Consider the following 16871-nt stretch of genomic DNA (forward strand, 5'->3'; position numbering starts at 1 on the left):
AAAATGTCTTATTTTCTTTGTTGCAAGGAAAAAGAATCGTTTAAGAATTTATTCTTAAAAAATTAGTTTTCTCACGCCATTGGCAGATTTGTTCACTTATTTAACAATAATCTGCCAATCAGGTAAGAAATTTTGACTTACTTTTAAGGGCCCTGTTTTTGCAGCATAGAAAATGGATGGATCTAGAAGAGCATTCAAGATTAATTCAGTTTTTAAGCTTTGAAACAAGAAACCAGTGAGTGTTAACACAAACAGGTTGTAAGTGTGACTTTCAGCTTTCTTCAGCTTTAACAAATGATTTCCCTCTAAGAGAGACCACAAGGTTTTTAAGGGGGAAATTCTGTTCCAAAGGTCAACAGCCGGCTGCCCTGTAGATTCAGGCGCACACCTCCCCTCTCAGCCCCTCCCGCTCCGCCACATCTAACGTGAGGTCGCTGACGTGTCAGGACGGAGAGGTGTTCAGCGGAGCTTAAAGGCCTCATGTGGAAACATGTGACCTGGCTTAAATCAGGGGCGTGACACCGGTGACCCACATGTGTTGGAGTACAGGTGGTTTCTTGAGATGACAGGCATCCGAAGAAGTCGCATTTATCATTCAGCGGTTCGGATTGTGCGAGGAGACTCCAGTCTACTCCAAAGCTAATGGCTGTGCCACCTGTTTCTGCAGTGCTGCTATTTATGTGACTCTCTGGCAGCAGGCCAGCTTTGTCAGACAGTGATATAAATATAAAGATGTAATAACTGTATTCCAGGAGCTTTTTTAGGAAATGACAGGCAGTGGGTGCCAGGAAAGCCCCTCTCTAGTGTACTATAAAAGTTTTTTTTCTTAAACATTATTAATTGTTTTCACAATGCTAGAAAAATTAACATGTTTTATTCCACTTTTTAAATTCAATTTATTTTGTTTAAGCAACAGTGCTAACTTTATTTGAAATAATACATTCTACTGAACAAGTCCCTCATATTTGACAATTCACAAACAATTTCCATTGGAAAGAGTTTATTGGTTGATTTTATTTGTTTTTTCCCCTCCCAGTTGTTTACTTTTCTATTTATAAAATCACTGGTGTTGGTTCTCCTCAAATATTTGGGTCTGCTGGGACCGTCCAATAAACTGTTTATTCTTCCAATATGTGAGTGGAGGTGAAGAAATTGTCAAATTTTAAATATGCTTTTAACCATTTAACTACCCTACCTAAGACTTGATAAATTTAAAAAAGGGTAATTTTGCTGCTTAGTGTCACACTAACCTATGCATTCTCACTCCCAACTTGTCATATATAGATGAAAGGTTCAGGCCCCCTCCACGTCACTTTTTGACGCTTAGGATGTCGACGTTTTTTTGACGTGCTGGCTGTTCCCATTAAATCAGGAGTCCTCAACCCTCAGGACACGGACCAGTACTCTAATGCTTCATTCCCACTGAGCGGTTCAGACCAAACCGTCCACTCTTGGCTGTTTAGAATCGTTCGGGCAATTCAAGTGAGCGTTGGACCATCAAAGCGCATGAGGGGTGTAGACCGATGACTTAGCCGTGCGCCAAAACGGTGCACCTAAAGCAAAAGAGAAGCTGTATCAACTGACTCAGAAACAGAGGGAAAATTAAAAAGAACCGCGTAGGATAATTGCAATCTGGAGAAGGTGTTTCTTATGGATGAAACCAGCCTCTACGCTGCAGAACAGTCTATTGTTCTGAATACTATGTGTAAACAAAATCATTCTTTGTCGGGGTGAAGTAAAATACAGCCAAAAAGAGGACACAACTTTTGGTTTGGATCTTCATTCTTGAAAAGCGCTGGTCGGATGCTTGCTGTTGTCATAAACCCTTTCCGCCAATCAATGGGTTACCTCATGTGACGACAGAAGCTCTACCCCAACAGGTCCATTCCATTTTTTATGGACCTACGACCAACGGGGAACCAGATTTAGCACCACTTAGGCCTGCTTAAGCGCCTCCTTTTGGAAATGAAATGGTCCAGTTCAAACAGTGGAAACGAGGCTTAACCCTAACCGTAATCCTAACCCAGTACCAGTTCTGTGTCCTGAGGGTTGGGGACCCATGATTTAATGGGGAACAGCCAGCACGTCAAAATACGAAGAGTTAGGGGCACTTAAAGGGCCAAATAGTGACACAGAGGGGACCCGAACCAGACGTCCATATATGTGACAGGATTCTATGGTTGGGTTTTATGGTGCTTTTGTCATGTTCTTTGTTCCATGTCAGTCTCCCTGTGTTCAGGTTAATCATCCACAGCTGTCTTCATTTGGGTCAGCTGTGGTGCAGCGGTAGGGTTGTCGACCTCTGATCGGAAGATTGCAGGTTCAATTCCCACCGTAACAGGCCATGTGTCAAAGTGTTCTTGGGCAAGACACTGAACCCCAAATTGATAATCACCAGCAGTGGAGCCACCATCAGTGTGTGAATGTGTGTGTGAATGGGGAAACGGGTCTGTGGCTGTAAATCTCAGTGTATTTAAGTGTCACCTGCTCTGTTCTCTTCTGTTCTGCCACCCTTTTTTAATTCCCCATGGTTTTTTCTATGTTGTGGTTAATTTGGCCGGTCTGCGTTTGGGTCCTCCACCACCACTTCCTGACAATATAGTTGGAAGTGAGAATGTGTAGCACTAACACGATCAAAGTTTTAACTAATGTGTTGAGTAGGGAGTTAAATGGTTAAAAATATAACCACGGCAGAGATAAATCTGGCGTTTTTTTGTATGATGGTCCCAAGATGGGGCATACGCCAAAAACAAAATCAAACAAACGTTGGCCTACAAATAAGAAAACGCTACTCATCACCATTGATGGGGTGAAAGACAAAGAAGACATTTTTTTAAAACGTCAACACTTCAAAAATTCTTCATTTAAATAAAAGAAATTTGATTCATTAGCTTTTATTTCTTTAGAAAACTCTTTGATTTTATCAACAAAACCTGTCTTCAATAAAAAAGGATTGTGCCATTAAATGCAACTGATCGCTTAAACTGTAGTTGGTTGAGCTGCAGGAGGGTCTGTATGAAGACATAAGAGGGGAAGTTAAGACGAGCTCCTGGACACTGAGACTGATCATCCAGAGCGGGAGCACACTATCACATCTGTGTAGCAAGTGAAAGGGATGATTCAGTTTATGCATCATGCAGGAGCGAGCGGCGAGGTGCAGGGCTGCATATAGATTTCCAGCGTGTCAGAGGCTCCCTTGTTCTCCTGCTCTCTAAATCGCTTCGGAAACTTCTCCCGCATTAATTTGGGTCTCTTTCATTAAGTGGCACGCAAACCCAAAGCGATTGTCTTCTCAGCTGTCTGGTGGTCAACAAGCGTTTTACGCCGGATTGTTCCACACAAAGGATGCTAATGATGCCTGCTGTTGCATTACATGCTTCAAGCTCACTGCTGTGTTGGCATTTTTTTTCTTTTTACTGATAAATTAGCTTACACTAGATTTTTTAAACTCTGAAAAAATATTTATCTTTTGGTAATCCTTTCTAAGCACCTATAAAACAATAGATAATTCAGAAAAATCTATTAAATATGTTTTCTTTACTTATAAAAGGGTCATTCATCCACTGTGTTTTATATGAACTATAGTGAATACAGCAGAAATCTGTGACAGACTGGTGACCTGTCCAGGGTGTACCCCACCTTTGCCCAGCAGCAGCCGGGACAGCCAGTGACCCTGAAAGGGAAGGTTTGGGAAATGGATGGATTATCTTTAAGGCGTAAAACTGCTTTTATTTGATCTATTTAACCCCGTAAAGACCTCAACATCATAGACTTGACCGGAAATTCACATTTTCTTTTGGAATTAACATGTTTTCAACCCCTCTGATAGAATCCACAAAAACATTTTTTTACAATATAATTTTTATGAGATGCTTTGGGTGATTTGGAGAGTTTTTTTTTCTTCAACTGTGGTAAATTAAGATGCAAAAATATTGACCTGAGTGTTTAGGGGGGAAAAAAACACCTCACGTGCCCACTTTTTAACATGATCTAACTTTAATATAAATAATTTATCATCAAAAATGTTTTTCTTCTTTCAGTACAGCAAGTAGTTTTTTAAATTAACAGCAAACGAGTTATTCTCACCTTACGGTTTTGAAAATTAGCAAACTTTTTCCTGCCAAAAGTGGGATTTCATGGAGGCAGCCATTTTGAAATGACTAAAATGATCTCTTTTACTGCCCCTAGTGGAATGATGAAGAACTACAGGGCAGAAAACATGGACCGAGTTGTATACAGTGAGGTTTTTAATGAAAGTTTGGATCATGCTAATGAGATAGGGGTCTCAGAAGCGTGAGTTAAAATATGACTCAAATGGTTTTATAGGGTTAAGTCTGTGTGAGATGTTGCAGGAATACCTCCAGCCTCACATGTGGAGGACATCTGTGTTTGTAATGGGCACCCGGCAGCTCATTGACAGAGTCAGGATCCCTTTGAAAGGAAACCAGGAATAGCTTCAGTTGTTGCCATCGATCGCTACGCCTCACATGAAACTGAATCTCCTCACGGTTGCATTCGAGGACCTCGTTGAGGTGGATGTAATCGGAGTCTTTGGAGTTGTAGCCGGGCTGATCAGACCGAGTTTCCCTTTTACACTTCATTACATTCAGCTAGGCATCCTAGAATCACCCAACAACTTCATTAATAGAATATTAAATGTTGTGGCTTTACTGTGATGCCTCATGAATGATTTAGATACATTTGAATAAACCAATCACACTAAATTAAACTTTAAGCAAGTTGTTAAAATCATATACTTTTAAACTACTTGTCACCACCTTGCCCATGCTGAGGTAAATCTCTTTCTGTCCTTTAGGGTTGTGTGCATTCACAACGCAAGCGTTCATTATGTTTACACGCAATTTCTTTCAACAGAACAAAGGCAAGCTGTGGGGCAGAAACACCTGTAATTCCTGTTACATGAGCTGTTATCTGGGAGTTCCACCTTTTCATTTTTAACAAAGATTCATGAGAAGTCTCTGCTTTCTTTCATTCTAGTGATTATAGCTTCAAGAGTGCAAAGTTATTATTTGTGGCGGCCGCTGTTAAGTGAACCTGTCTGGAGATCTGTAGGCACGCTACCACGCCCAGGACCAAAGATAATTCATGACGCTCTGTTTTTCAGAGGTACAGCTTTGTTATTTTGTTCAAGAAGCTGAAAGAATTTGTTTAATAAATGATGGTATGACACAGATTTGATCAAAGCTCAGTGGCTCATCATGAGACAAAACAAAAATCTTTAATTAAAAGTCTAATTAATGACTTGACTAAACTGTATTCAAAAATACTCTAACATCAAACGACAAGAAATTATCATCATGTTATAGTGAAATATCTATGTTTATTTTTAATATTACTTTACAGAGAAAAAAGTGAAATGTTGGATCATTTAACAAAAGTTCTATAATTTTTTACATTTAAAATTATTAGTTTACGTGAAATTCAAATTTTGAGTTGACATTTACTCAACTCAAAATTTGAATTTGATTTAAAAAAAAAAGAAATAAATGTAACTAATTAAGGAACTTTGCTAATTGAGGCAATGTTTCAGTTTTTACAGTATATGGTCCTGATAAAGTTTCTTTATATTTAATTGAATATTATAAAAAGTTCATTATATTTTATGACAGGATTTTTTTTATGTTCAAATGTTGAAGATCTGTAACACTTAGTCCAAAGTCATTACAATTTACAGTACAATTTGCTCCATATATAATATATATATATATATATATATTTTTTTTACGGTTATGTTTAAAAAATATATTTTTATTATAGCCCCAGCTTCTCTTTTCACTTATATTTGTCATTATATTACACAATATCTCCTCAATAAACCTGAAACTGTACAAAAAATGACATTTCAAGTTTTAAATTTTAACTTTTTTGGGGGCAGAGAAATTTAGATAAAACAGTCTTTGTTTTATTACAAAGATCAAACATGTGGAGACAAAATAAAAGTTTATAAATCCAAAATTTAATCAAAAAGAAGGAAAACTATGTGGAAAAATAACAAAAAAAAATCTCCTCAAAACTATGAACGTTCCAAGGACTTATTCAAAAGAAGTTTCAGAATTCTAGTTATGTTTGTTTTAAACCAAAAATTTGATTAAAATCTTTATGTGTAATTATGAATGAAAATTTGAAAAGCTGGGAGTTCAGAGTGAAACCTATTTCTTTGTAAACAGCCAAACTCAACGTTGAGCTCAGAGTAAGTTTTAATTGTGTTTTTGCTTAATTGTTGAGGTTTTCTGCACATTTATGATCCAAAAAGATTTTTTTCAGGTAAACAAATGTATTATGTTTTCATGGTGACTCAAATGTTTTCTTTTTCTTTCTTCACAGGCTCAAACCTGTCTTTGTTGCATGTTCATGGAGGCTGATTGGAGGAGGCTCTGTCTTGCTCTGAGGCCACACGTTGTCATCTCAAACCACAATCATTGATTTGAAGGAGTGTCCCAACTTCACAACTCCTCCATCCAAGGCGCCTGGAGCTGACGAGAGAGACACTGAAGGAATATAAGCTCGGGCTACATAAAAAAAGAAAAAAACTTCATGAATTTTTCTAAATCCTGAAAGGAAAATACTGCAAGTTGACTGGTGGACCCGAGGAGGCCTGCGGATGATGAGTATGGCTCGGCTCTGTCTCCCAGTCTACACTGCTCTCCTTGTTGGCTGCTTTCATTCAGCTGTCACAGACAATGATGTCACTCCACGGCTCAGCTTCCCCTACAGTAAGTCCTCCACAACCCGGTATCTGTGACTTTTATTACTAAAACATAAAAATGTTGTATTACTTTCAGCAAAAATAAGTCAAATGTTGATTTTCCACATTGTTGACACCATGTGAACTCATCTATAAACCACAGTAGAGCACAGTAACACGTTCACCGGGTTATTTTTTTTCCCCTCTCGTGTTTGAACTGTAAAGGTGCCCGAAGCAGCAGTTGAGGTTTTGTCAGATCCTTCCGCATGAATTGCAGCGCGTGTCTAAACATTACAGTCAAACACGGCATCTTTTTTTTCCTGCTTCAAAGCTCACCAAAGGTAATAATTTAAACTAATGTATAACCTGGAAACAAATCTTTCTTCAAACTTGAAAATGTTGTTGGTGTTCTAAAACTCCCAAAAACTTCAACACCTTTTACAACGTGTTCATTAATGGAAATAGACGCATTCAAACAGAGGAAATGGTGTTTGTCCTCATCACAAAGATTTAAATTCCATGTAAATCCACGGTGAATAGAAGCCAAGTTGAGCTCCGACAGGTCCGGTTTTATTGCAAAATGTTCAGACCTATTGTGTTGTGACTCACAGCATACATTTTTCTTGCAAGTGCTGAGATTTATTGCTCTTTTTGTCCACGTCTGGGCTTGCAAAATTGCTTTGAGCTTAGAAAATAAAAACACGCAGTTGCTGTCGTGTTTCAGTGACAGAGTAGGGTAATTTGCAGTTACAGTAGCCCTTAGCGATGATTCATGAATATTAGCATAACCACACTTACCGAGAAGTGACTTCTTTATCACTGTTTCAGTGATAGACCAATCCACTGCAGCTGACAGGTTGCATTTAAAAATCACTCGTGCCTTTGTGGAGGTAAACAGGGAGGAATCATGGGATGGAGTGACTAAAAGGCTTAAAAACTCATGATCAGGAAAATCTCTGTAAGATTGTTTTGGTAAATCTTGTTTAGTCATCTCTTATAGCCGTTGAATCTGAAGTTATTTTTGAGCCATCTGCGCTCTCAAGGTGGTGTGCCATGAGGCCTGTCTGAACTCGTAACATCCCCCATGTTGGACCTCTTACCTAAACAGATAATCTCTCACCTTGCAGCCTGGGCAAAGCCCACAGCTTTTCCCTGCTGCTGTGTTTCACAACGACACACATCATCAGTTACTTGCTGAAAAGATGCTTCACACTTACCTGCTCATGCACGAACCCCCATGTCACAGTTCTGTGTGAAATCAGGAATCCAGTGCACTTCATGCTGATAGGAGTCCCCTCTCAATGATAGAGCACGGCCAATGTCAACAAACATTAGCAAAAATCTATTAAAATGGTCAAAAATAAATGATTTAATGTAAAAAATTCAAAATATTTAGCTTTCCATAAATCTCCCCGAGTGTTTAAGAAGAAATAGTTCAAACCTCCATCTGAAGGGGTCAGTAGCTGTCAAAATACATTCTAAATGTTTAAAAGCACAAGTGTCACCATGACTGACGCTTAGAATGAGTCCAGATTCTTCACTACTCACTACTTAGTGCACTATAAATAGCATTTGCCAGTTTGTAGTGCTGTCCGAAGTAACAATTCTAAAATCAAGTACCCTGGTGATTTCCCAGAAGTCTTCGCCAAAAAAAAAAACAAAAAAAAACAGTGTGCAGCAATGCTCAATAGATTGAGACCAAACTATCCATGTTTTCCTCTTCACAACAATGGATTTATAAAAAAATAAATCAACATAAAATGTTGATATTTATTAGATTGTTACTTCGGAAAATTTTTGACTTTATATTTGTGGTTCAAAAAATAAATTGGTGAGCAGCATGGTGTCCAAACTGCTTTTAAAGTCTAGAGCACAATATAGTCCTGAACTACATATTTTTTAGTTAGGGAGTAAGAAGGAAATTCAGACATAACCATAGACCGTCAAATCATCTCAATATATTTAAAATATTGAATAAACTGAAATGAAAATATAATTTCCAATGTAATAATTTAATCGTTGAGCTAAAACTTAAAGTCATCACTGAACACTCTCCCTACCATCAACACCAATGTGGTTCGATATGAAATAATCTAAATAGGAAAGTAGCTTTACGTTATTGTAAAACAGACTGATAGTGCTAGAATAAACGTTACTGTGACTACGCTAACTCCCAATCTTGTGACACGTTAAAAGAAAAAACTCAGTCCAACACTAAATATGTTAGTCACATTAGTGTATTTACAATAACTCTTAACCTCATTTACAATACGTAAAAAAATAGCAATAAAATAAACTTTACTGTGACTACGCTAACTCCCAATCTTGTGAATAGCATGTGAAAAAATCAACCAGTCTGACACAACTATACGTTAGCTGTGTTTAGTAATTCACAATGACTACGTCTAAATCCCTTCCCAAATCCCTAACTACTAAAAACTATAAAGTGCGGGACTTGTAGTACCTTTGATTTTAAATGCAATTCAGACACATCTCGCTGATAAAGTCTGTCATTTTCATGAAGGAAGGGAAGTAACCACAGATTTAGTCAGAATGTTTCATCAAATTTAAAAAGTCACTGACTTTCCCAGGCTCTCCATGTAGGCAGGTTATGTTGTAAAGTTTCAGAGAATGTTATGTCGTAAAAATCAAGCTACTGCTGCTGATGAAGGTCAGCATCGCCTGCTGATAAAAGTGCTACTGCTGTTGTTGCGTCTCTTCTGTGACAGTAATATTTTCCAGCTTGTGTGTACAGTACGCAGGGCAGGATCCAGAGCTGCAGGCCACTGGGATGTAACCTTTGTACAGCAGGAACTGTCTGGCCTCATCAAGGTTTTTGCTGCCCTGTGTTTTGTCCATTTGCCATTTAGTGAGACAAAAGGCATTCTCAAACCTCTAGAATCGGGCCTTCCTGATCTTCTTCCACTGCAACCTACTTCCCTTCTTTTGTCCCCCTGGTTTCTATCTATGATTTAATGAAGAGGGTAATCCGCCATGAATAATTAAAAGGGATTTGTATGCGTTTTGTTGTGAGCACTTGTTGGATTCTTTCTATAACCCTATCAGTGTGGATCACGGGTTAAGGCTGCACACTTTGATCTGTTCCAGGCTTTAATAAACTCTGCTTTAGGATGTTGGAACACGTCTTACTTTAATGTGGCTTTTTCTCCCCTGCTGATTTGGTCCTCTGTTGCACATTAAGTGACTGTCATCTGTTAATTTGGTTTAGGGGCCCTGCCCTTGGCCACACGGGGAGTGAGGCTTTTTTTAATTATTTAGTGGATGTCATGTTTCGACTTGCTGACTCAGCCACTCTGAAATGAGTGGTGACAGCTGATACGAGAGCTTTTTATTGCCCACTTCTGAAGGGAAGTCAATCATAGTGGGAATTCTGTAACACAGTAGCAACAGAAAACATCCTGATGAATGGATGAGTTATTCTTATTATTGATTAGTTGACTGATAATGTCAAAATTACTGACATGTATCTTTGCCATTGATTAACAATATTATGCAAAAAGGTGATATTCGAAAACCTTGTACTTTTAATCAGCATCTACTTTAGATGTTTCTCAGTTCAAGAAGGATTTTTGAGTTTGCTGATATTTTTGTTTATGCTTAGAATTTGCAAACATCAACATTGATTAAATTCTTCTTAACTGCATTAGTTCTGTTTTGATTTCACTCCTGGAAATGATTACGAAAGATGTTTTCATTTTTTGCTGCCAAGTACGTTATCAATGCATCAGTTTATGACGATACTGGTGGATAGGGGACCTAGAAGAATTTAGGGAAAAACTGACAAAACTTAAATAACTGAATGACTAAGCTGAAATATGACTTTAGTTTATGCATAACTTAATTTAAATGGTGCTAAACTGTTGCAAAGATAAGTCAAAAGTAAAACGGCAAACATAAAACTGTAGTTTAAACACACCTGTAATTAATAGGGGTGTGTATTGGCAAGAAATACGATTCAATATTCAATATATGTCAGTAAGACAATGCAGGACCTTCATAAATAATTAATAGATATCGTCTTTTCAACTATTTAAATCGATACAAGTATCGCTAAATGTAATATCATGATACATCGCCGATTTTTTTTCCCTACATCCCTAGTAATTAACAAACAGAAAGCAGTTGTGGTGATTGCAAACTCCTTTTTTCAACACAGTTAAGACATATACATATATAGAGAAGATAAGCTATCCAAGTGAAATGCAAGACGACATTAAAATATATCTAAAACTTAAACTGAAATAAACAAACACATTGGATTGCCTTGGCTCTACAGGTTTCTGTAACGTTCTCCATTCATGCAACCCAGTCTCCATCGAAAGCATAAGTAAGACAAAAACTTTTAAGTTAAATATTTTCTGTAGTAAAAATATTTTTTGTGTAAGACCAAAACTATTTTTGACCTTTTTATGTATAAATATATCGAGTTTCATCCCTAAAAGTGGCTCACCCTTTAGAGCCACAACATCTAATTATCACGAAACAGAAAAAGCAAAAGTTGCTATCTTGTGAACATTAATTTTCAGGGTGTTGTGCACAATCTGGGAGTGTAATTACACAGCCTGGAGTCAGGCTGCTCAGGTCAGAGCGCCGTGGTGTCGTTAGAAACATGTCAGGACCTCGTGTACAGTTTCTTTCTTCTTCGCTCTACAGCGACGTTCACATCAGAGGACGGGGGTCATGGTGAGTTCCTGATGAACCAGCAGCTGGTTAACATTATTGTGGTTTAGTCCAGGGTCAGCTTTTGTTGTTCCTGAGTGGGAGACTGCCCTATCAACATTTTCCGTGCTAAAACAAACCCCTGTGAGTGTTGGTTTGCGAACAATACGAGGGAAATGTGCAGAAACAGACTAATTGGCCTTCCTTTTTTCTTTCACTCTAAAAATGCAGAATTATTTGTAACTGCTCGTTTTTTCTGCTCTCCTGAAGTACCTTAGATGACTTGGTGAAGCTGCATGATGTGATGGAGAACATCTCCTGCTATTCAGCCCCACATTGCACTACTGCAAACAGGAGGCTTATAGCTCCTCTAGCCAATCCTCAAGTGAATTGACCTTCTTGGAGTGCCGTCTTAATGCACTCCAGATGCTTCAGTCTCTGTCCTTCAGCTTCCCATGTCTGCTCTACCACACAATTACCCATTCAACAACAGCTCTTAATAGCCAGTTTAAAATTACTTGGGATAATTTAGTTAGTGCTTCTCCATGGACTGTTTTTCTCTTATTATTACCACACAATGCAACACTGATGCAGTGGGACTTGCCTCCATGATACGGCAGGGTAATGATCCCAACTTACTAGTATTTGTTTGGAACAATAAAGTATTTGTCGTACTAAGGGTGAAGTAGAGGTAAGCTTGAGATCATGTTGTGTCTTTGCAAATATTTCCTAAACAAAAGTGATGTACCTCATCCTCTTTTGGTTAGTGCCTTTTGTTTCTGTGCACTCAACCGCACATAAAATGTGAGTCTTTGTTCCTGTACGACCATTACAGTCCAGCTTCGCCCTTTCGCGAGAGATGTAGGTCATGTTTACCGCCAGAAGACTGGAAAAGGGGCATGGTGACCCTTAAAGATGATCCATCATAAATGTGTTGCTTGCTGACAGGAGACAGATCAATGTTACGACTGCCTGAGCCCATATGACCAGCACATTTTCTACAGTAAGTTTTCTGTCTTTGAGGATAGAAGAAAAAAATTGCACTGCTTTCAGGTGCAGGTTTAATATTAAGCAGAAGCAGATCCAGCAGTAAGGAGGCTTTATTGCAGGCTTTTTACACTCATATACAGTGTGCTTTTGTTTCGGATAATGTTCTACCGAGAGTAAACAAGAACAAGTGCTTTAAATGAGGTATGCAATCTCTTGATCTGCTGAGCGTACAGCTGTAAGAGTTGATAAAGGCAGCCCCCTCAGAAGGGAGGCTGAATTAGCCTTTTATATTGGTGGCCCTACAAAGAGGAGTCCTTAGATCTCTGTCAGCGGAGAGCAGATTAATCTAGTTTCCTCCCAGCGAGGATCCTTTATTTAAACGTCTGTTTTTTATAAAACTAGATTTTATTCTAACTCAATGTCGTTCATTTCTTCTCTAAATAAATTAGAGCAAAAGTCTGAGAAAGCAGCCCATTTGGCAGCGCTATTTACTGAAATGACTTTTAATTACATAATGAAGGCAATAATGGCATGTTGCTCGCAGCTGCCAGGGGTCAAACTAGTGCTCATGCACTAGTAGAAAGGGTCAAGGATGAAGTCTTTGAAGCACACCAGACTGCACGCTCAGGGATCAGAGGTCTGTTATCAGTGACATGATGAGGTGCAAAGCCCTCCAGTGATACCTGCCGGCTTCCTATAGAGTAGTTGGTCTAGTAAATGTCTTCTTTCACCATCTTTTCTTTCAGTTTGTAAGATATTTCTGTTGCAAAGTAAACAAAACTGTACTTATTTAAATAAGTGTACTCTATTTGTGAAAGTTTTCTCAGTTACAATAAAAAATATTTCGTCTTTTTAATTTTCCACTATGAGACACTAAAAGGCTGGAAAAAGATGAACAACAAATGCCCCCAAAAAAACAGTCACAAGCTTCTTTCTCAGTGAGAATCTTTGACTGATTCCTCTATCGCCAGCACAAGGTCACAAGGCAAAAAAATGTAGGAAAAAAAAGAAACAGTGGAAGGAAACAAAAGTGTCACTGCAAAAGGCTTCCTGAAAGGATGCTTTGTTGAGCATGAGTCACTATGACAGCCAAAAGTGGTCATGTAAACAGTTAGTTTTAGATTTATTTGATATTTTTGTTTTTCAGTTAAGAAATCCTCTTGTTGTAAACTGAAAAATATTTTAGCGTTAGCCTTAAAATGGGCAGTTTGTCAATAAGAAATGCTCGAAGTAATCAAGAAGAAAGGACTTTGATCTTAGAAAAGCAATTATGACATCTGTGAAGGGTTAAAGGGTCATTTCCATTACTGTGGAGGAGGAAAGAAAATGGTTGCCAATTTCCCCCTAAAGGTGGAATGTTTAATCCTGTTAAGTCCACCACATCAAAGAATTGACAGAAAATTCACGTTTTTTTATTAAGTATCAATCATGATACAACATGTTAAATGACGTACAAATATTATTCAGGAAAAAAGCACTTTATTTAGCCATTGTCTCAAATTTGATTCAAACATTTTTAACAAAGTGTATTATGAATAATTTTCAACAAATTTTGCATGATTTTCAGTACAGCAAATAGTCATTTAGAAAAAAGAAAAACAATAGATGAGCTAATCTAAACCTAAAGTATTGAAAATAGGCAAAACATCTTCCCGCCAAATGTGTTTTTGAGATCTCAGGTGGGCAGCCATTTTTAAATGAGCAGGAAAAGCCCTTCTACTGCCCCTAGTGGAATGATAGTGCACTGCATGACAGAAAACATGGACCGAGTCATGTACGGTGGGTTTTTAAGGAAAGTTTTGATTATGCTAATGAAATGGGGGGCCTCAAGATTACATGTATCAAATATGATACAAATGGTTATACAAGGAGACTATGAAATGTTCAGAGACTGCAGAAAACCCCCATCTCAGATGTGAGCTTCAGATGCATCCAATAGGATGATCAACAACCTTTTTTTTTAATACTGCAAAGTGTTAACAATAACCTGCAATGTTAATTGATGCACCAAGAGGTCAATAAAAGTATTAAAAAAGGGATTGGAAAAAAATAAAATGTTCAATAGAACATTTTTATAAGTGAGCTGCTTGAAATCAAGAGTTTGTTTGAAATTCTAGTCTGGATAAGTACATTTAAGTTATCTGTGGTCAAATAATAATTTACTTTTACTGTGCAGAGATGGGATAATACCTAATCTTTAAACGGTTTGCAAAAATCTGGTAATGCTCCATCTCAATCTTATTTTTAGATTTCTTGAGAAGAAAAAAAATGTGAAATCTTCCTGGAAAACAGACATCATTTCAGCGAGGTGCTCACTTCCCAAAAAGCATCAATCTTCCTTTGCAAAGGTTGTCCAAGTCGGTGTGATCCTTCATTTGTCTAGTAGAGGAGTTTGTTATGGCTGAACAAAGACGTGCGCTCGACTAGCCACACGCTTCACGGCTGAAATCCTGCAGCTTCAAACGCATTTTATATTCTCTATATGTTTTTGGGTTATGGTAGCTAACTAAAAAAATATATACATTTTTAAAGTACTGTGGTATTTATTTTTGGAGTGTTAGTTTATCTATTGACCCATTCTTAAAAGATTTCTTTCAGTAAAAAAGAAAAAAAAGCTTTAAAAAATAATATAAACATTGCATCTAAAAGCTTTCCATAATAAAAAAGGGAAAATAATCAAATGCATTTATAGAATCTGATGCCATGATGTAATCTTCTCATTTTAGCTTCTACAAAGAGGTCTAGACAATCAGATCAAACATCAGCCAGCTTTCCTGTGGATGACATTGAAATCCCAGTTGAAAGCAGCTCTCTGTCTCCCCAGAAAGATGATTGTTTTTCTGAAATAATGACGGAAAAGCTCTGCAAACTCACTAAAACCCTCCTGGATCTCTTTAATGATACTCAGTTCAGGACCTCTTGGTTTCTCGGTGTTAGTCTGCGGTTTTATAACAGTGACAGCAGTGATCTGGCTGCAGAGAATAATTGTAAAGAAATCCTCCTTAAAAAAAAGGCTAAAAGCTTTAGCTTTGGTTCCAGCTTTGACTTCTTGTGTGAATTTTGCTGTGTGGAGGATACATGTGGGGAGGTGAGTGGTCCCGGTGGGTGCTTGTACACTACATAGGGCAGACCCTTGTGGTTTTATGGACAGCTTTAACTACAATATGGCTGGCTGTTGCCCTGGCGATGGACTGCTATTAACATGTTGTTCTCCCAGAGGAGAGGAAGTGTCTCCGTCTCCTGCAGCACTGCAATGAAGTTATATTAGGTCACACGTAGCGGCGGGTGTGTGAGCTTATTATCACTAAAACTTAATGACTCTGGCCGGACTGGATTAATTCAGTGCATGAAGCTTCTGTAATTCTAAATGTTACCATCAGCACTTCTTCTTCTTCTTCTTGTATGTGAAAATGTTGAGTGCATAGAAGGTTCTATTGAGAGAGTCTGATCACATATTTATAATTTTGGGAGCAAATTGTGAAAGGCTTTCTGTCTGTCAGCCTGTAATTTGGGTGATGATGGGCTTTACAGGCTTATCTAGAATCGAAAAAGCACTTACAAACTGATGTGTTTCTCACTCACAAATGGGCACAAACATGCATCACACACTTTATATACATTTATAAATTTATGTCTAATGTGGAACCTTATCTGGACTGAATCCATCATTATTTTCATTTCTTACAGAAAATTATTTTTGTTTGGTGTTCCGTGTATGCAGGCTTTCTGGATTTTTATAGGGGTGTTGAATGGACAGGAGTCCAGAGATACGATATGTTTCATGAAACATCTGTCACAATATATCACAAGACAGCTACAGAGACAATATTTCACTGTTTTTTAAAAGAATATGATTTAAAAAAAAAAAACTTTTGCTTCTAAAGGGGCTGTGTGAATTTCCCAAGGGGGCGTAGTTGAAGAGCACCCTGGCCCGTCTGCTACGCACACACACAGACACACACACGCAAGGGCACACACACTGAGATTGCATGGAGAAATGGCATCAGCTGACACAAAAGCGGCTCAGAAATATCCTGATAATCGTGGAGGATAATTATCATCCAGAGCAAGTGTTTATTATGGATTAAACTGGTAAATTTTAGAGATGCCCTTAACTGATGCAGAAGGAATCACGCTTTTTTAAGGCGTAGAGAGACAGAGTGACCAGTCCTCATGAAAAGTTTGCAGTCTATTGTTCTGAATTTAAAAAAAAAACACTATTTATGTTGAGCAGTACTCCAATGTTCTTTAATAAATGTTTACAAAGCAAGTTTAAAAGTGTTTTTGAAGACATACGTGACACTCTTCGGCTGCGAGGGGTGGGGAGTGAGACGGAGATAGGGGGGTTATCCGTAGGGTTGGGCACCGATGGGATCTGATGCGGTTCCGGTGCTACCGCGGTTCTTTCGTTTCGGTTTTGGTTCCCTTTCGGTGCTTATTGCGGTACTTCAGTAATAAAAAATAATGCCTTTATCTTCCTAAATCCAAAGCAGAA

At 38.1% G+C, this 16871-nt stretch overlaps 1 protein-coding gene across 2 annotated transcripts in view; it reads left to right on the forward strand.

Annotated features, from left to right (window-relative positions):
- The window catches only part of sema4ba (sema domain, immunoglobulin domain (Ig), transmembrane domain (TM) and short cytoplasmic domain, (semaphorin) 4Ba), a 55735-nt gene that overhangs the window by 24834 nt on the left and 14030 nt on the right, over window positions 1-16871 (forward strand). For both annotated transcript variants that reach the window (XM_024282771.2, XM_024282770.2), the window contains exon 2: window positions 6346-6734. In XM_024282771.2, coding sequence (XP_024138539.1) covers window positions 6623-6734 — 112 coding nt within the window. In that variant the 5' untranslated portion in view covers window positions 6346-6622. The remainder of the gene's footprint in view (window positions 1-6345; window positions 6735-16871) is intronic.

The sequence above is a fragment of the Oryzias melastigma genome, linkage group LG6 (assembly GCF_002922805.2).
Source record: "Oryzias melastigma strain HK-1 linkage group LG6, ASM292280v2, whole genome shotgun sequence".
Classification (NCBI taxonomy): domain Eukaryota; kingdom Metazoa; phylum Chordata; class Actinopteri; order Beloniformes; family Adrianichthyidae; genus Oryzias; species Oryzias melastigma.